General features: G+C 43.0%; 1 protein-coding gene across 5 annotated transcripts in view; it reads right to left on the reverse strand.

The window, feature by feature from the left end:
• PHACTR3 (phosphatase and actin regulator 3) overlaps positions 1-16,048 on the reverse strand; it is a 162,005-nt gene extending 145,957 nt beyond the window's left edge. For 3 of the 5 annotated variants that reach the window (XM_059713224.1, XM_059713223.1, XM_059713221.1), the window contains exon 1: positions 15,876-16,047. In XM_059713224.1, the coding sequence (XP_059569207.1) occupies positions 15,876-15,984 (109 nt within the window). In that variant the 5' untranslated portion in view covers positions 15,985-16,047. Of the gene's footprint in view, positions 1-15,875 lie in introns of all 5 variants that reach the window. The other 2 variants (XM_059713222.1, XM_019484478.2) reach the window with 1 other exon arrangement.
• Positions 16,049-21,305: the final 5,257 nt, after the last annotated feature.

A 21,305-nucleotide genomic window follows, 5' to 3' on the forward strand; every position in this document is an offset into this window, starting at 1 on the left:
TACAAACTTTGTCAGAGAAGTTAAGTTAAAACAGCTATTGTCAAGCATGGGTTACATACAGTAACAAGCTCAGGCAACAAAGAGAAGTAGCAGTAGGTTACAGGAGACAACACATGCACGTTTGCACTTCCACATTTAAAAAGTGACCACTTCATGTAAGGGTTTTCAGAAGTATATAAGGGTATTAAGTGCCCAACTCTCATTTGACTTTTGATGAGAACTCAGTGCCTAACTCCCATAGATGCTTCTGAAAATCTCACCATTAGATGCAAAAACATAAATTTAGTACTCTAATACTTAGCACCCAGTTTTGATATTTTTGGCCATAGACAGTGTATTGCCTCAAGAGTAGGACTTTCAAGTTACTCCAATCCTAGTAAAAAAAAAAAAAAAAAAAAAAAGCAATGGCACTTGCACTCCAAAGTCACTTTGCAGCTCATGAAAATCCCACCCTGTATCTGAACTGCTCTCTTGCCCTTACCGTTGGCTAAGACACACTACCACTTTCCCTGCTGCTCCGGCAGTCAGGATTCCAGGCTGTTCGTGCAGTCTCCCCACAGCCACTCAGCTGACTGACTTCTAAAACATCAGAAAGCCACTTGCAGAATTCAGAATAATTCATTAAGTCTGTGAAGTGTCTGTTTGGTGGGCTATTACCCACTTGACCATAATGTGTGATTTTGCTAATGGGATGGAAACATCAGAACCTATTCCAGCTCCTCTTGACAATTTCCCTCTCCTGTCTCCTCCCCAAAGAGAGAGCTTTTCAGATCCAGTCCAACTGCATTCTGCAGGACCTTGAAAGTTACTTCAAGGCAAGATGCTTTTGTTCAGCCTTTCCAGTCCTCTAATCTGGCAGCCAGTTTCTCCATCCACCACCCAAGCATAGCTCAAAGCAGTCTAACTCTAGGAGCTGAGTCTTGCTAGAGCACAAGAGACCCTGGCCAGAACAACTGCTACTGCAGACCATCCCCAGCACCACAAGATTTGGGTGCAGTGCGATTCCAGGCAGGCTAGGCAGGCTTTCTTCCCCTGGGATCCCACCTACACCAGAGGACACCCACCTGAGAACACCCAGTTCTGCTTTGCCTAAGCAGCAAAGAGCATTCAGAATGGGGCAGAGGATCTGGACCAACTTTCCTAAATACCCCATAGAGAGGCATATCATTTGTGATTAAAATTAAACCACTAAATAAAAACCAGGTAATCCTCCCAATGGCCTGTTTTCACCTAACATTTTGTCTGTAGGCCCCAAAGTTAGCAAAGCTGGTTACAGGGTATGAGTAAACCTGCCTGAGGCATCAACATTTGCGTGTGGGCTGGGAACTGAGTTTCCAAATGATGACATGGAGTGTTTGCTTTCCATGTTTTTCTCTTCCTTCCATCACCCAGGGCTGCCTTTGCCTTGCTTCCAGGTTGTGTCAAGGCTATAAGAACAAGTCTCAGCATGGGCTGGAAGCAGGAAGCCTCAACAATGGTTGGAGAACAGGATACAGGCTTGTGTAAGTGAATGAAAGCAGACAGCAACACTCACAATAAATCAATGGGGGGAATGCAGGAGAGGTGACTCCATGGCTAAGGGCTAGAGGGATCTGAACAGGAGCAGAGAGGGCACAGTGGAGGGTCTGGCACAGGGCACTGCACCACTGTCAGCTAGTCCAGTTCCCAGTTAAGTAGCAGTAGGTAGGTTGAGGGTGTTAAAACAAATAGAACAGGGAATGTATTATCTAATCCCCATTTTGCAGACCAACCTACCCATATCTCTGCTTTAAATGAAATCACCATGCAGTGTTTTATGTATTTCTTACATATTTATTGATATGCCTATATGTTTGAGCCATGTGTTATAAAGGAATAACAGAGCACTGCAGAAAGCAAGATCAGATACTCTTTGATTAAGACCATCTCATTGAAATATTTATGTAGCTCAAGCATCAAATTATTGACCTGCTTCATGTGGTTATTGTAGGTGCTCCCTAGAGCATCTATAAATTGTGTATACATTACAGACAATAAATCAACTTGGAATTCAAACAAAAGCACTGGATTGAATGGGCACAAAAGATCCATTGCATTATTATTTAAACTCTAGCTAGATAAGAATGAATATGAGGCTCTCATATTTAGCTTTACTTGCCTGTTGGTATGTATAAGGCAGGAATGCTTACAGAAGCCAGCATAATTAATTCTAGACATTAACTTGCACATTGCAAAACCACTAATTTGGTAAGAAACAATTGATTAAATGCTATACCTTAATGGGTTACCCCTTTCATTCCCAAAAGCACTAATTGGCCAGTCTTGAAACAGGGTCTCAAAGCTAAAGCTTGCAATAAATTTTATATACAGTCACTTTAATTACTAAAGTAAACAGTTAACTGCTCCTAGAAAAACACAGCACTTAGCACTTACATAACTCATTACATTTTCAAAGTGTTGTACAAACATTAATTGATTCATCTTAAAGCGTCTCAATTCATACCTGGAGCATATGATTAATTTAATATGCATAGAAAATCAAGTAATTGTACACAGAAATTATTATGCATGTGCAAATGGAATGTGTGTTTGTACAATTGAGTTGTGCCTACCATTGGCTAAAAAATAAGGAGGTCTCAATAAGGATGTGTAATTTTTCCATAATGTTCTTCATGTTTAAACATTTCAAATTATAAAATTCCAGAGAAAACAACTGAACTTTAAAATCCTCTACAATTGGATCTATTTATCTCAGTTCATGAGATCAATGCTTCTCTCTCAAAATCAGTGCTGATCACTCTGTCTCCTTTGCTGCCAGATTCAAGCTAAACAGCTTTCTACACGCTAACACATACTGCACTTTCATGGAATACATTTTAACGCTTTGCATATTATTACAATTATGCTAAGTATTCGTCTGCCTTGCTTTTTGATAAATGTCTCCTGGCAGTTCCGTTTTTCACCACTATGTGGCCAGGGACATAACTGAAGAGAAGAATTAACCTGATGCAGCTCTAGTTATAATACGTTCCTAATTATGCAAATTCAATACCAGAATTAATTCAGCTCTTCCATCCCGAAGTATTTGTGTATACCTATTTTCAAGTGGGTGAAACAATATTGAGCAAAGAAGCAGAGTCAGCATTTGACTCTTCCTAGCTCAGATTTCCCTTGAGGTATGGGAAGGCATGGTTCACATATCTACCTGCCCATGTTTTTTCATAGACTTCTTTCTGTCAGGTGCTTGGGAGCAGAAAGCCAACAGTTTTTCTTTCATAACTCACCAAGTCTTCTAGGCATCCTTGCTTAATCTGTTCTCAGTCCTGTCAGACATTGGGAATTACAGGACCAGAAGTTGTCGCTGGATTTTAAAAACAGTCTACCTGTCTCCTGTGAATTGATTTTCCCTATCTTGGATGTTTGTCACTTATTTTTCAAAAAATTTTATTCTTCAATCAGCTAAGCACATAAATAACTTCCACCACTTGAGTAATCCCTCAGAAAGGAGCAATGATTTTATGGGTATGAATATCAGGACTTGAGGAATCCAAATTCAAACCCCAGCACTGCAATGAACTTCCAATGTAATCTTAAACAAGTTGTTTATTCTTGGGGCCTTGGTAGAATGGGAGGAATGCTTCCTCTTATTCCATCTTTTTTATCTGTCTTTTCCCTATTTGGATTGCAAACAATTTTTAGCAGAGACTGTTTCTTACTCGGTGTTTTGTCCAGTGCCTGGCACAATCATGCATTTATCTCATTTGGGCCCGCAGGCATTATTATAATGCAATTATTAACAACAATGGAAGTAGTCATGTGCCTAAGTGTCAATGGGCTCTGAAGCCAAATCATTTTTGCAACTCTGTGACAGTTCCCTGTTATGACACATAGAAACGTCTGAAGAGTTAAAGAGGGGACAAAAATGCCCTTTGTAGACAACTACACAAGAGAGGCCTGTAATTCCTTCAGTGTGATGTACGTAGTATTCCAGCTTTGAAAGAAAAGGAGCTTTTATTCAGTATAGCTCAGTTTGAAGCTTGTCTGTCCAGGACTCGGGTTAAGAACTTATTTTCACTGAAACATGTAAATGCAGTATCTAGATATTATCTGCTTCTCTCTCTGTCATTGCTGACTGATTTAAAAAGCATCACGTGCGAACATCATTACACAAAGCCTAATGCCATCCATGCTGCCTTTGGCAACAATGCCAGACTATTGTAGCTGCAGCTGAGAAGGAAAGAAAGGCATTTGTGTAACCATGACTGGGTTCTTTCTTGCAGTGCATGGAGGAGATGGCAGTCGGAACTAGGGGAGATGCAATATTCAAAACATTTGAACGCTGGTTATTTGCCAAAATCAAATCTGAACCAACAAAGGAAACAAATAATGTTAGAAACTGCTCCAAAAGTGTTAGGCTAGGTGTCTAGTGAAGGTGTTTTGACGCTGCCATGTGGCAGACCTGGATGGAGTGCCTAGTCTCCACATTTGAGGGAAATCCTTTCTTGTGTTCCATATACTTTGGTGGCAAAAGATCTGCAGAACTGAGGATAACTAAGCCAGTCAGTACTGGGAACAGTGAAGGAAAGAAGCACACTCCAGGCCCATACAGTGCTAGGGAAGAATAAATACTAGGGGTGCACTGATAGAGATTTTGGGGGCCGATACCGATAGCTGATTTTTAAGGAGGGATATCAGTCGATACCGATCTGATTTCTGATACAGCTGGAGATCAACCCCCCCCACCCCCACCCCCCAAGGTGAGGATGCGAGTGAGGCTGGGGCAGGCGCTGCCCTGGAGGGGCGAGGCGGGGGCAGGATGGAGCCGCGGCTCATCTGGGGGGCATGGGGAGGGGTGGGGGGGCTCCCACCGCTGTTCCTGCCGCTTGTCCAGGAGGGCACCGGGGGTGGGGGGGTCATGCCCCCAGATCTGTGTTGGGTGGGCCAAGCAGGCTGCAGTGCTGTGCTTGGGGTGGGTGGTAGCAGCGCGGGGAGGGGGACTATGGGGAGGGCTTCAGACACCCCCCAATTTCACTGTAGCCCCTTCCCAGCACTGCTACCACCCGCCCCAAGCACAGTGAGGCCTCCAGTCCCAGCTGCAGCCCACCCTGTGCAGATCCGGGGGCACATGCACCACCCCCCATGCCCTCCTGGATGAGCAGCAGGAGCCACTGAACAAGCGGTGCAGAGTAACGGGAGCCACTCCTGCACCCCCTGAACAAGCCATGGCTCCATCCCGCACTCCACCCTGCCTGGGCAGTGCCTACCCCAGGCTCAGCCCCACTTCCTCCCTCACCACGGGGGGCCGTTGATCTGCCCCCCCAGTGCCTGTTCCCTCCCCCTCCCCTTTCACCACAACAGACTTACCAGCTACATGCAGCTCTCCACACTGCCAGGCTGTGCTCCTCGCCTCCTGCGTGCTGTGCTGCAGCTACACGCACACACGGGCATTTATCAACCAAATTATTGGCCACATTGGGCCAATTTCCGATATAGTCAATTTTCTTTATATCAGTGCTGATCTGATATCACACCAATGTATCGGTGCACCTCTAATAAATATCATCATCACCTTGCACTTATTTAAGGATCAACACTCCTAGGAGGAATTCTGTGCAAAATACTGACCAAAAGAATGTGCTTCCTGATTAGAAAAAAAACAAAACAGGGCCTTCAGGGATCCTAAGATGCAGCGGTCTACACAGAAACAACAGAAGATCATAAAAGTCCATCTGGGTTACCAGCAATGATATAATATAGTATTTCCACATCTTGGATAAATAGGTTTAAATGGATGAGATAACTACTCAGTAACATTCACACTGCTTGCCTATTTGGAATTAGGGGAAGAAAAGAGAGAAACATCAAATGCATTTTTCAGTGAAGTTCTAATCTCCTAATGTGACTTCAAAAGCACATTTTCCACAAAAATGTATATCAAGTCCCTAAATACAGTATTAACTGATGATGATTCAGACTATTAAAATGACCGGCGAGGTGGGCAAAAGATTCATAGATTCATAGATGTTAGGGTCGGAAGGGACCTCAATAGATCATCAAGTCCGACCCCCTGCATAAGCAGGAAAGAGTGCTGGGTCTAGATGACCCCAGCTAGATACTTGTCTAACCTCCTCTTGAAGACCCCCAGGGTAGGGGAGAGCACCACCTCCCTTGGGAGCCCGTTCCAGACCTTGGCCACTCGAACTGTGAAGAAGTTCTTCCTAATGTCTAGTCTAAATCTGCTCTCTGCTAGCTTGTGGCCATTGTTTCTTGTAACCCCCGGGGGCGCCTTGGTGAATAAATCCTCACCTATTCCCTTCTGTGCCCCCGTGATGAACTTATAGGCAGCCACAAGGTCGCCTCTCAACCTTCTCTTGCGGAGGCTGAAAAGGTCCAGTTTCTCTAGTCTCTCCTCGTAGGGCTTGGTCTGCAGGCCCTTGACCATACGAGTTGCCCTTCTCTGTACCCTCTCCAGGTTATCCGCATCCTTCTTGAAGTGCGGCGCCCAGAATTGCATGCAGTACTCCAACTGCGGTCTGACCAACGCCCGATAGAGGGGAAGTATCACCTCCCTGGACCTATTCGTCATGCATCTGCTGATGCACGATAAAGTGCCATTGGCTTTTCTGATGGCTTCGTCACACTGCCGGCTCATGTTCATCTTGGAGTCCACTAGGACTCCAAGATCCCTTTCCACCTCTGTGCCACCCAGCAGGTCATTCCCTAGGCTGTAGGTGTGCTGGACATTTTTCCTCCCTAGGTGCAACACTTTGCATTTCTCCTTGTTGAACTGCATCCTGTTGTTTTCTGCCCACTTGTGCAACCTATCCAGGTCTGCCTGCAGCTGTTCCCTGCCCTCCGGCGTGTCCACTTCTCCCCATAGCTTTGTGTCATCTGCAAACTTGGACAGAGTACATTTCACTCCCTCGTCCAAGTCGCTGATGAAGACATTAAAGAGTATCGGTCCAAGGACCGAAGAGGTCATCCAGAGTTAGGGGTGTGTATATTTTTTACAGAAACCTAAATAAAGAAGAGTTCATGAGCATGATACAGAGGGAGTATTAATTTTGATGATAAAAAGTTGCTATTGTGCCTATTTTTATTTGTATATTGAAGGTCTCTGCCTCTGAACATAATCCCATTGGCTTCAAATGAAGGAATAAGAACAAGTGCAGCAGTGGGTCCTGGGATATGATTATAGTGTACTGAAATGCAGGTGACTTGCAGTAAATGTTTCTTGTTTAGGTGAATGATGTGATGGCCCAGGAGGCCCGTTCTAGTCTTACATCCCTATCTTTGAACATAACATTTCCCATAGCTAAGAAATGACGTAAAGCAATAAACTGGGATAAAGATAAGGCCTGAACAATTGAACTAAAATGGCGGTGAATTAGTTACCACCTAGAGGAAAAGGATCACTAGATATGCTGTCAGATTTAACATTTTCAGTTTAGCGTACAATGACAATGAAGAAGCCTGATGTCTACTGAGTGACATTGTTTCTTTGGAAGTACCTTTACAGGCTTCTTATTGTACCACATCTGGAGCACAGCGTTCACTTTTTGCCAATTTAATTGAAGAAAGATACAGCTGGTTTGGAAGGACATTGTTGAAGGGCAAAGAGGCACAATTAATAGAATGCACTGGCTTAGGTATGAGACTGAAAAGGCTGGGATCATTCAGCTCAAAGAGGCAATTAATAAGTAACCTAACTGAAGCTTTTAAACTAGCTGTGGTTTATGGCCATTTCATTATTATATGGAAAATCTGTTTGACTGGGCAGAGTGGAATTAGATCTAAGCAGTTTGTAGTGTAAACCTGTGGTCTGCAGACCCCCAAGTGTCCACACAATACGTCTAAGGGGTCCATGAAAGATGACTATGACCAATCAAAAGTATGTGAATACCCACACTTACAATTCAAAGGCATCTGCACCTCTATTCACAATTTCCAAAGGAGTCCATACTGCCATTCAAATTTTTTTTAGGGACCAGCAAATGAAAAAAGGCTGAAAACTACTGCCCTAAGGAGTTGCTTATGTCTGTTACCCTAATGCTCTCCACTGGCCTCTGTTGAACAATAATAAATGCCTCTTTCTGTCCAAAGACAATTAACATAAAAAAACAAAAATATCAGTAATTCTCATCTTTTCATCTGTCTGGCAAAATAACTGTCTAATTACATGAGCATCCCTTGCCATAATATCTTCTGAATGACAATACGTGATAAATGGTGAACAATGATTTAATAGATAAAAGGTTGACTCAATTGTCAACTTTTTAATGGATTTCTCCCCCACAATCCCAGCCTTAATGTTGATCACACAAGCTACTTTTCTTTGAATGGATGGATCAACATTTGGCTTGCATACAGCTGTGCATATCTGGAACACAAGTGTTCCACTTTGAACTGTCTGGTGACTGAGAGCTACTCTGCAGAAGGAAGAGACTTCCCCACTTGTAGTCACTAAGAACCATGTCACACAAGACACTTAGCATGTGTTAAATGTGCTTAAAACACAAGCATTCATGTGTTCAAGCAGGAAAATACATGCCAAGTGTGCTTGCATTGTATTTTACCATAGCAAAGTTATGCCTTGTCCAGTGAGGAGTATCTCCAGATCGCATTAAGTACCAGGTGTTGAGCTAAGATCAGACTACTCCACAGAGATAATAAAAGAAATTGCAGTCCCAGAGCTGGGATCCACAATGTGCTGATTGTGCATCCCAGCCCCAGGACTGCACAAGAGACTCAGACTAGCTCTGGCTTGGTTCTGGGTCTAAAACTGAAAATCAGCTGATTTTTGCTCCCAACCCTGCAGCCATACTGAAATTTCCAACTGGGTCCAGCTGTGCGCAGGGGCTGGGACTGACAATCAGCTGATTATCAGTCCTAGCACTGCAGGAGTGATGTTTCAAGGCTCCAACCTGGTGCAGGGGCTGAGACTAATAATCAGCTGATTGTCAATCCCAGCACCTAGACCACACTGGAGGCTTGAACTGGCCCTGGTACAATCCCAGGGTTGATTGTCAGCCCCAGCCCTGGGACTGCACCAAAGTTTCAACCGGCTCCCCATGCCTCCCCTTGCCCATTGCCGAATGGCTTGGGAGTTAACAGTAAGCATTACCATGCAGCTGCTCAGAACATGTTCTAACTTTTGGTAATGCTTACTACAATCTAAATAAAACATGTGCTAAGTGTCCCATGTGGCAAGAATCACCTTCCTCAGTGAGTGTAGGCTTTACCCTGAAGCACTGTTTTCTTTTGACATATGCAAGGCATACCAGTTCCTACACCTAGAACTCTGGAATTTGATGCACTCTGAAACAGTGACTCTAAGATGTGATGCTACTGTTAGTCCCACAGCAACTTACTGCTTTTCCATAGCTGTTACATTGGAGGACAGCAAGATGCAACAGATACTTGGCAAGTTGAGTCAATAAATGTGTGCCCTACCGCAGAAAACCACATACTGAAAAAGTATTTGTTAGCTTGGCAGTTCAGAAGTGACATGGGGCAGAAAAATAATGGTCAAAGTAGCAGCAGACACAGTAGCACCAATGTACCTTTCAGCAAATTAGGTTTGTTGACTCGGTAGGACATAGTCCCAGCATCTAAACTGTTGGGCAGTTAGACACTTTCATTTTATTATGGTTCTCAGTATCTTTTTTCTGGATACCAAGTCAGACAGTGATTTCCTCCTCTTTCTGTTTTTTCTCAGTGTTCTTTTTACAATTTATGAGACTCAGTCTCTCCTATAGCCTTTGATTCCTAGACTCATACAATGAAGGCACTATTTGGGCTTCCTGGAACTCTCTCTCACACAAATGGTGATGTTGAAGTCTACTTTGAATGTTAGATTCCAGGCCTCTTCCTTGAATTCCCCCCTTCTGAATATTTTTTTTTTTTTTGGGGGGGGGGGGGGGGGGGGGGGAATAGAGAAAGAATCTACCTAAAATGACCTCTTTGTTTAACAGAGTTCCTCTTGTCATCTTCTTTCTTCATGGGGTTATTCTGCCAGTCTCTTTGTTTCTGTGTTTAACCCTAGTGTTCTTACCAATTCTTGAGTTTAGTAATAATTTACAGGCTGTCGATTTTAAATTCTCTTGGCAGTTGCAATATTACATAGGAGTTTTGCTTATTGTCCTAAATTGTTTCCTAGAGTTTTTGTCTCCTATTTAAACATCTGCTGTATCACCCCATAGGTGATGGCATTTCAGTGATGCATTAAATTGTATACCTAATCTACTTCAACAGGATGTCAATTCAGGCCTTTTCATGAACCTGTTGAAAACACTGGAAAATCTGCCCAGTGATTACAGTGGGATCCAGAGCAGCTTGTCCAGTCTGGAAGTCTTTTGTATAAGAACCTGAAACCCCTTCCCTGATGCACTACTCAAGCATTAATCATGCTGTGCTAACAAAGATAATTTTTTTCTGAATAAGATCATGGCAAAAGGGTGTTCTGTTCCTGACAGAGAGTGTTTTACATTCAAAACCTTGTCTAAATCTATCCCAGCTATACAGTTGGTCCAATAAAGGATATCATGCAAAGAACTTCTTGCTTTCTGTACATAAGAAACTCATCATTTCCACTGGACCTGAGCCTTTAGTGTAAAAAAGCCCCAGTTGCGCTCAGATGGTTTTTTATGGGCCTTGCAGGTATTGAATTTATTCTTATCTGGACTGTGCACAGTTTACTCAGGCAAAATTCCTGCTGAATTTAATCTGATAATATGCCTGAGTAAGAACTGAAAAACTGGTCCTCTGGGGGTCATCCAAGTATATTTTATCTAACAAATTCCCTGACGGTGCAATTGCCAAAGCACTGGCTGTGCCCTTGTCTCCCCTGCTCCATTCTTATTGTTTTGTTTTGGCGATTATTTGCAGGAGGGACCTAAGTACATGTACTTATGGACTCTTCTGGATGGAGTCCGTAAGTACACGCTTGTTGCGTGATTGCCTGTGATAATAGGAACTGGACTCAGTAAGCCAGGAGGTTCCTATGGCGCTATGTTTGTCTTTGCAATATTGTATTATTGTTTGTGTATTGCAATATCTCATCAGGGCAGAAAAAACACCAGTTTTCAAGAGCCTATACACCTGAGCTCACTGGTGGTGCAAAAGATGACCGCATCTCGGGCCAAAATACATTCGCTTTGTCCGAAAGAAAAAGAATCCAAATACATTAGGTCAGGGGTTGGTGACCTATGGCCCATGTGCTAGATCTAGCTGGTCAAACCACTGGATCTGGCCCATGTATCCAGGGCTTCAGTGGCACTCAGTGGCAAGGGACTTTGGTTGTGAGCACTGCCCCCATGCCACCTCAGGGAGAAGCAGCAGCTGCAAGTGCTCTCTCTCTGCTTTTGTGAAGACAAGCAGCAGTGGTGGAAAGTCTGTCGCTGAAAAAAGTTGCCTTTCCCTGCACTAGGTTCTATTAAAAAAATTCATTGTCCAGTGTTTATAGCACTATTTGCAGTCTTTTCTATACATAATACTGTGTGTATATGCACCATACTATAAGTAATTATGTCAGGAAAACAGCCTTTTCACAATGATGCTTACTGCAGACAATTAAAGTCCATATTTCCTTCTCAGACTGTGACTGTCATATGCTAACAGATCACCGCAAGGAGTTGCTGTTTAATTAAAATGCATGTGAAGGATCTAAATTAGCACATTTGTAGGCTTGTTTTTAGAAAGGTGTGTTACTATTAACAGCTAAATATACAGCTGGTCTAAATATACTGAACATCTTATCTATCTTATTTGCTATAGGAACATTTAATAATATATTATTAATATACAATAATGTTTTCAAACAGTTTTGCACAGTAGTATTTTGGAAGATAACTTATTAGTATCCTCTGCATCTGCTGTAATCTTGTAGTCAATCACAATAATAAAAAAAACTTTCCATTTGCTTAAAGACAAATATGCCAGATAAGTTTTACAATGGGTCTGGGTTTTTTGGAGCTACTGGGTGCATCTACACATGCAATTTATTCAAAGCAATAAACTCCAGAGTAGTTTGAGCCAGAATAAACGATTCCTGAGTGCAGCGTCTAAACGTGTGATGGAGCAGAGCACTTTATGCCAGGGCTAGGGGAATGGGGGGAGAGAAGGAAGGGGCTCAGCCCCAGGTTCCAAGTGGTGGCACTGAGCAGCAGAGGGGCTTGCTGGGGCATGAGGGTGCTGAAAGTGCAGAGCTGTGTGGCTAGGTGGCAGGCAAGAGGCTGGTCCCCTGCTGACTGGGTGCAACGTATACCCACAATCAGTATCTACACATGAGTTAAATCGCAGTTAATTACCCCATCATAAGATAGTACTGTCCCTGACAGTATGATCTTACAGTGGCATTAATTAGTTTACTTCAGCCTAATAGCATTACCCATGTAGACAGTGGTACTTTACTCCACAGCTAATTAGTCTACTCCAGTTAAGTGCATGTGTAAGCAGGGCCACTGAGTAACTGTATCTATGATGGGCATCAGCCAGAGCTGTGGGTACTCAGAATTTTTGCAAATAGTTTTTCAGCTACATCTTCAGAGGTGAATCTGTGAGGGATCTGGCTAGATGAGTACTACAGATATCACTTTCTGATATTGGAAAAGAAGCACTTTTTTACCCTTTATAAGGGAGAAGGGGATAATTTTAACATCAGCATGGGCAGCTTCTACAAAGCATTTTGCCACAAGATGATATTCAACCAAATAAGATAGCATTCAATTACAATGAGATGGTTTTCTAACACAGGGTAAGAACTGTTTCAGGGCAGTCTATTCATACTCACTTCCCTGTCTCCATCAATTCTCTTGTCCCGTAATCTGCCAAAAGGAAGTCTGGTGGGCCAGAAATTGCATAAGGAATTCTGGGCTTTTATCTCAGCTGAACCACTGATCGACCTGCCAGTGGTTCAAGCACCAATTGCACTGGCAGGAATATGACCTTGGGCAAGTTATGGAGCCTTGCTGTGCTTCAATCAACTCAACTGAAAAATTGAGTTAAAAAAAGAAATCCAATACTGCACCAAAACTGTCTTTCTAGATAGAGAATTAAATGCCTCTTCATCTGCATCCTCACCTGTTTGGTATCATTGAACATACGCCTGCCTACAATGGGCCACAAAAGATACATGCTATAACCTGATAAGCCAAGAGGAGTAATATACAAGTTTTTTAAACAAAGACTATCTCACTACTGGGAAACCCCTTAGAAAACATGTTATTTAACACCTGTTACAGCATTTTGAATAAGGAACCATATTCACAGTGTAGACCTGTTGTTCAATGAAATACAAGCCACTATGGCAAAAAGCAGACAAAGATTTTGACCATCCACTGGTATCCCACATGACAGGGAAAACAGTGGAACTCAAACATGAGTTTAGGATGAGAATGCTACAGAGCAGACCCCAGTCAGGGCTTGAGCCACAAACAAAATCTCTCCAGAAGGAAAACCTATTTATACCTAACATCATGGATTCCCCTCCACCCCCAAAACAACTCATCCCTGAATAAATCTTACCCTTGTTCCGCCAAGGTCAGTGATATTTTGGCTCATCTGCCTTATAAAAGCCATTTGGTTATGTTAACGGTTCAGTGACATGAATAACTAGCCCTCAACCACCCTCCTCTGACTCTTTTTAGATGGTCCACCATCAATTCATGGAAATGATGCTTTACCACTATGGTGAGTAATACCATTTTAAAGTAAATGATGTGTTTTGTGAAGCAAGAGTTTGTTAAACATATTTTCAATAAGACTGATGTGATTATGACAAGTTCTTCAGAAAGAAAAATCCTGAATTTCTCATGCACAGTTTTAGTTTGCATCAGCACATTTGCCTGCATAACTAAGTTTAAATTTAAAAAACCCTGTCCAATATCACTACTTCTCTTTTTAAATGAATAAGGAAAATACCTTTAAATCCATCTTAAAATCCTGAAAGATCAAATTAAGAACACAGTTCCAATCACCTGAGGTTAGTAATAAGACTTTAGTAGGGCTGGGGTTGGGACATATATATGAATACTACTCTATTAAATAACCCATGTTTAAGAAGTTCTTTTGACTCAGCATCCTTAGATGACTGTGTGTTTAATTTTAGAGCTCTAATCTAAAATTTAACTGTTCTATTACCTGGTAGGAAGGTAAGATGACTATGTAATTGAATATTCATGCTATAACATAAAATTAGATGTAAAGGTATTGTTATCAACAATGTTGCACCATGTAGCATTCTTTGTTAAAGTGACACTCCTACACAAAATTAGAAACATACCACATACTGTAAATCTGTTAGCTAACAAGTCAGACGGATAAATTACAGGAACAAATAAATTCAGTTTCCTTGAAGGTCTCCTTAATCTATACAATGTGATGTTGCACAAAACTGTGTTCCCGTACAAACAAACACGCGTTATTGTACTGCATTTTTTGAAAAAAAGAAAGAGCTTTTCTTGCAAATTTTGTGCAGCTGCTGCAATGCCATAGGGATATTTGGCCTTAATTGTGGGATTGTTATTGAAAAATAATGTGAGGGGTTTTTTTAAATATTAATAACACTTCCTCCTTGCAGAAAGTGTATGTTTATTTTCCTTTATGTATCAGAAGGTTTTAAGAATTAGTCTATATGGTTACATTTACTGCTTCCAATTGTTTTTGATTGCTTTGAAATATATAAGAAAGAGCTGAAATCTCAGATGATTTTCCTTTCACTAATAACCCCTGCCTTCAGAAATCAAATGGCAGAAATACACATTCCTCTCTTTCAGTCAAGATTGCCCCTTTGGGAGAAAGTCTAGCACTTCATGTAAGAGGCATCCTTTGTTCCCTTTACTTGGGGTATCAGCACAGTTGGACATCAGAGATAAATCCTCTACTGTTTCCATTTATTTCATTATTTTTTTTTATCTAGTTCCAGTGCAACAAAGGTGCTTAGAATTGTTTGATAAGGGAAATGAATCAAACTTAAAATTGTCGTAATTATTAACAGTTACGTTCTGCCTCAAAGGGAAGGAATGTTGGCAAGCAAACCCATCAAAGAGGGCCGGGAGCTTGTATTTAATCACTAATCTGCAAAAGGACAGGGACAAAGCTATGGCCCAAAACACATTTATTGCAATGGGCTTCTCCCCACTGCCGTCATCAGGCTTTTGGGTCCGGCCCTACCCAAGTTCTGCATTTAAAAATCAGTATACTAGGCAGCTAGGCTCAACATATCTTTTATTGTCCCACACTATTAGCCATACAGTTCTCAGCACTGGTTTATCATGGGTGGTATCGGTAACTCTCATAAAGAAACCTTACAACTCGTACATGATGTACTGTTTATATAAACCCCGGAGTCAACTGGATCTTGGCCTTTGCTTCCAGCTGCTTGCCATTAGGCCTCTCCTTGTAATCACCTCGCATTAAACCTATCTGGACTTTTTGAGTTGACTAAGAGAAGTCTTGGCCCTGCAAAGCCAGTGTTGTTTTTCTTTTGTTGCTGTTGTCCCCCTCCCCCCACAAGGTGCCCATCATTACTTTAATATTAAATTCTGGAGTAACTGAATTATTCTTCAAAGCTGAAACTACTCTCAGTGAGCTGGTCTTCAGGGAGGGGTGTCCCTTGAATTTATAAACAACTTATTGCAATGAGATCTACGCACCTTCCCCCCCACCTCCCTCCATGAGAAGATTAGACTCCGCTGTATGCAGCGAAAATTACCTTCTTGTAGGGGGGGAAGCATTTAATTATGACTCCGCTCCCTCCTGTCTCCATGGTGATGCCAGGCAAACAGCCTGCTCCTTTCTAGTGTAGTGTAGGAGAGCCCCCTCCCCAGCCCTGCCCAGGGGATGAAGGGATGCCCCCCAGCGCCCGGGGGTGCCCCGGGGAGGGGGCGGGCTGGTACCTGGATGCTCTCCGCCGCCGGAGCCCGCGGGGTCCGTCAGGATGCTGGGGTCACTCTGCGACCGGGCCCGGGGGAGGAAGCAGCCGGGCCCTTCCTCCGCTGCAGCCATGGGGCTGGGGCAGGCGCCGGGCGGCGGTCACGCCGGGGGAGCGGGGGCCGCGGGCGGGCGCGGCAGCCCCGGCGGCGGCGGCAGCATCCTCCAGCCCCGGGCAGCCCCCGCGGCCCCGGGCTGCGGCTCCGGCCCCTTCAGGGGGCGGCGGGCGGCTCCATGCCCCCGCCCGGCGGCCGCGGCGCCCCGACGGCAGCGAGCGGCGCGGCTCTGCTCGGTGGCGCGGCTCCGAGCATCTGTCGGGATACTCCCATCATGCCCCGCGACAGGCAGCGTGACATCACGGCGGGCTGGACCGGGCTGGGACACCTGCACTGCACAAAGGGGCAGGTGCAAGGCAGGAGGGAGCCCCTCCGCCCCCCCCTCCCCCGGGCACCCCCAGCTCCTCGGACATCGGCTATTGCCCCAGCAGAGCAGGGCAGGGGGCTGTCTCTCCGTCCCCCATCGACGACCTCCAAAGCCAGCAAGGAGGTGTCTAGCCTCCCTGTGCTGTGCTGTGCTGTGCTGCGCCGTAGGGGAGGGCGAACTAGGTGCCCTCCCGGGGCCTGGAAATTTTGCAAAGATTTTTTGGGGGAGGGTGAAGTTTTTGCAAGGAAGCGGCTCCGTTTGCATGGTAACACTGGGCTATTTAGCTAATTTCCCCACCAAAGAATATTAAAAAGGTTCACGATGCAATGGGAGGTGGGTTAATAGTTAATACGCTATGTACGCCTTGCTTCGTGAAATCGGGTATGTACGCCTCGCTTCGTGAAATTGGGTACGTACACCTCGCTTTGTGAAATCGGGTACGTACGCCTCGCTTCGTGAAATTAGGTACGTACGCCTCACTTTGTGAAATCAGGTACGTACACCTCACTTCTAGAAACTGGGTACGTACGCCTCGCTTCTTGACATCGAAAATGTCCAACTTGCGTATGGGTCGTCGGAGGGGCCCCGAATGATTCTCTTGAGCAGGGCCCCAACAGCCCTAAGGATGCGCCCCTCACAGCTAGAAACTCCAGTTTTGAATCGGTCCCTTCCGACCGGTTTTGAATCGGTCCTTTCCGACTCTACAGTTTATTAATCTACGAAATGCAGAGCCCATACAAAATTAAAACTTTAGTTGTAACATTTATTACCAAGCAGGAAGCAGGAAATATGAATTTGTCTACAGAAAAGGAATGCTCCGTAGAAATGTACTCAGTGTTTTCCACAAAACCATATAAAATACTATAAGGAAAATGAAACAATAGAAAATACTCAAGTTTAAATATATTTCTTCTTTCTAGGTCCTCCACAGCAGGTCTTTGGCTCAGTTGCCTGCGAAAAAAATACCAAAATCATATTTTTGCCCTAAGGCCACCGCTGCCGGGAAGAAGTCGGGGTGCTTTCCATAGCAGGGCCTGGGGGAGGCATTATTGCCCTGGAGAAATGGGTTCTAGCTCTGCCTCTATCCTAGAGTCCATATGTGAAGCTGGGTGCCTTTACACAGGTGCTCAGTCCTATAGGCACCCAAGCTGCGGTATAGGGGTTGCAGCGCCAGCCATCCCAGCCCCTGGCAGCAATGGGCTCTGCACCCAGACTAAACAACATTACAGTAAATGTGGGGAAAGCTCAAATCCCAAGCGTCTCGAAGTGGGCCCTTAAAATGATGAGGCTGCTTTTGAGCTTCATCTGTCAGGACCTCAGTTCCCATCTGTAAAATGGAGACAATCATTCCTGCCACTTCATATGGCTGTTGTGAATTTAAATTCATTAGGGTTTGCAAAGCACTTAGCAAAGCACTCCAGTGAGAAGCACCATAGAAAAGCCCATGAGGAAATTAATAGCTCTGTATTCAGTAGAGGGTTTGAATAATGTGTAGTAAATAGGCCACAGGAGCAAACATTGAACAGTGAGGCAAAAAAAATTCCATTGGGAGTAGCTGCTCACTTAGCAAGCACTGTCCTTTTGTTTGCATTGAATCAGGCAAGGGTCCTGTGGAACAAAAGGTAGGTGGCTATATAATTAAGCATGATTAGATGGTTGTATGGGCATCTTCAGATCTGGCTGGGGCATTTCCTTATTTTGGGGTCTTTGACTTTGAAACCTGAATGTTCCTTTAATATAGGTTTTACAGTGTGTGTGTGTGTATTGGGATTGGGGTTGGGATTGGGATGAGTTTCTTGATTTACAAGGTACTCTCTATCAAAAGAGAGAGAAGTAGTCAAGAAGTGAGTCAAGAAGCTCCTTCCAGTCCCAAGAGATAGACCACACCTTTGTACATTCTTCATGTCACAGAGTTTCCAAGGCTAGACATGAGTGCTGGATACTGTTCCAGAGTGAGGAATCTTCCCTTCCAGTAAAGGAAAAATATGCCCTATATATCTTATTTCTAGCCTAGCAAGGAGGTGAGATAAGTTTGAAAGCTTTTCACCAAAAAACTGTGGTAGGCCATGGTATGGTTCCTGTACAATTGAATTTATGATAATTAAGCCCCCTAGCAAAGAAATGGGGGTGTGAACTGCATGTCATGGCAGTATTCACATTACTATTAAATGTGATCCTGTTAAAAGCAACAGCAGTCTTTGTGGTATAAAAAGTGTTTACCTTAGAGAATAAAGTGTTTCTGTGGGTTATTAACTAGTGACCTGTCATGCAGTTCACTTTGCTGGATAGAGCACTGGACTAGGCCTCAGATAATTTAGGTTCTCTTCATAGCTTGTCCCTGGCCTGTATGGGCAAGTCATGCTGTTGTTCTGTACTTCAGGTTTTCTATTTATAATGCAGAACTGAATGGATAAATATACAGACCCACCTCAACAAAATGCTTTGAGATGTATGGGTAAAAGCTGCATAAGATTTAGGTACTATTATTATTATTATAAGTAGGTCTGAAGAACTATCTCTGTATTTAAACAAATCATCCTCCTGTCCACTAGCAAAATCTCCTAGATTGGTGTAGACCCCTGCAAATCCTTACCAGTGTAAACTCTACTTTTAATTCTAACCATACATCCTTCCCAGACTGATCATCTCCAGCCAAGGAAAATGTACAGGGTTCCCTAGGGGTTATAAAATATTATCCAGTAGGGATCACTTGATTAATACTTGGATCCTCTCTCTGTAATGACTGAGACCATTACTTCTGCATTTACTTTCATTCCTGCCAAACCAAGCGGCAAGAGAGTCTGGGAATACATCCTAGGTATTTTGCATGGCAGCTGACAGAACTGCCTTTAGGCCACCTTGTTATTTCTGAATGAGTTGTCATCGTATCTGTGGTGGGGAGGCTGGAAATAATAATTGTGTTCAATTCTTAAACAGAGAGCACAGACTATTTCTTTTATTTTGCAAAATATATAAGGTTTAATTGTATGAAACCTCTATCAGTTGGCCTCATAATAATGTCAATAATGAATAATGCATACATTTGCACCTCTATTTGGATCACCTTAAAGAAGGTTCTGCAGCCTTTCTGTTTGGAGTGGTTAGAGCGCTATGGAAGGATCTGAGCTGAGTTCCATGCAAACTCCCATCATGCTGAGGGCTCAGTACAGCTAGTAACTGGGTGCGTCTACACAAGACGCCTTAATGCACAGTAGAATTAGTCTACTGCGCATTAAGCATCACCAAAAAAACAGTTTGCCTTTGCTACTGCACATTAGCACAGCTACTGCACTTTTATCTAGTACTTCATCCAGGTACTAAACTTAATGTGCGGTAGCAAAGGCGCATTAATGAACATGTAGAAGCACCCACTGAGCACTTCACTGAAGTAGATGGGACTTGATGGAGACCAGTACCCACCAAGAGACCTTGAACAACAGGACCCCGTAAGCATCCCTCACAGGGAATATCTCACCCCTCTTGTGAGTGACAAGCACTTGAAAATCTGACCCTGCATTACATCTTCTTTGGCAGCCTCATAGTGTTACATATACCTACACATAACATTTGCAGCATCAGAGCCTTAATCTGCCTTAGAGTTATTCCAGCCTGAATGCCCTTTTATTTTCTGGTTATGATTCTAACCTTTTTAGTTCCCTGGGTATTATTTCTTTCTCTCCATCAATTTAGTAGAATGAACTGATGCTATATTTTTTCTTTGTTGATTTCCAACCTGTATTTCTCTAATCAAATGTGGTATTTAATGAATCAGTTCAACATGAGGTGTCTCCAGTTCAAAGAAAATGGCATTTTATTTTTCTCTAACCAGGATTCAGAAGCTGAGGAACCTTATTATTTACAATGAAATGCCATGTAAGAAATACTAATGAAAAAGCAATATTTATTTAGGTTTATGTACATTACACCCTAAAAACACCCCAAAAAACAATGTGCTTTGGACTCTCTTATAGTTATTTCAAATACAATAAAATTAACCCCCACAGGTAAATAAAGTGTAGCTGTACAGTTCTATTAATTTTCCTTCTGTCCAGTAGACACAGTAGAACAGATACCAATATCTGTGGTATGTTCCATTTAAAAATATGCATTAATAATTGAAGTCTGAAGACGTTTCTTCGAAGGCAAGGCAGGAAAAAAAGAAATGAATCATGTTGGATCTATTTTTCTTGAGGTAGCAGAATGTTAAAAACTCTCATTACTCAGCTGCCCATTTGTGGTCTCTGATCATTCTATCGTTTGGAAAAATCAACTCCACATTTTGAATAATAATATCAACTTTGAAGTCAAAATTGTTTTGATGACCAAAGGAAATGATATCTCTGCTCAGAGCAATGTTTTAGATGTATAGCAACAAAAAAGCATTTGTTCTGGCCCGTGCAGCTCTTACCTGGCTTTTTAGATTTTATGCCAGCCGGTTGTCACTCTGTTCACTCACATCAGTGGTACAGATGTTATCATTTCTAATCTTCAAAAACTACTATCTTCATGTACTGTTCTGCTTTTTATCAGACACTTTTTTGGTAAATAGGATGAGGGGCATGTTTTGAAGCCTAACATGTTAAAAAGCACATGAAAGAAATCTAGGCCCCTAAGAACAGACAAAAGTCATAGGTGCTGGTTTTTCCATATAGTGTGAAAGATTTGGTAGAGGTCTTCTCTAAAATATGATATTGTCCCACTTGCTACTATAGAATACTGTCAAATATATTAAGAACTCAAATAATGAAGTGGAAGAGATTTTCTTATCAGTGATATTTACACCTTTTAAGTCACCTAGTTTTAGTTGCAACTCTGATATTCTTGACTTTCTTCAGGAATAACCCACTGCTGCACTCTTGGGTGTCATGGCTGATTTTCAAATTTGCTCACTCTCTCCCAGCCCCACCACTAAAGCAATGAAAAGGAAAGCCAGGGGACAATGTAAAGAAAGACAACTCACCCGCCTGCCTGCC

This window comes from Alligator mississippiensis, chromosome 9 (genome assembly GCF_030867095.1).
Source record: "Alligator mississippiensis isolate rAllMis1 chromosome 9, rAllMis1, whole genome shotgun sequence".
Lineage (NCBI taxonomy): Eukaryota > Metazoa > Chordata > Crocodylia > Alligatoridae > Alligator > Alligator mississippiensis.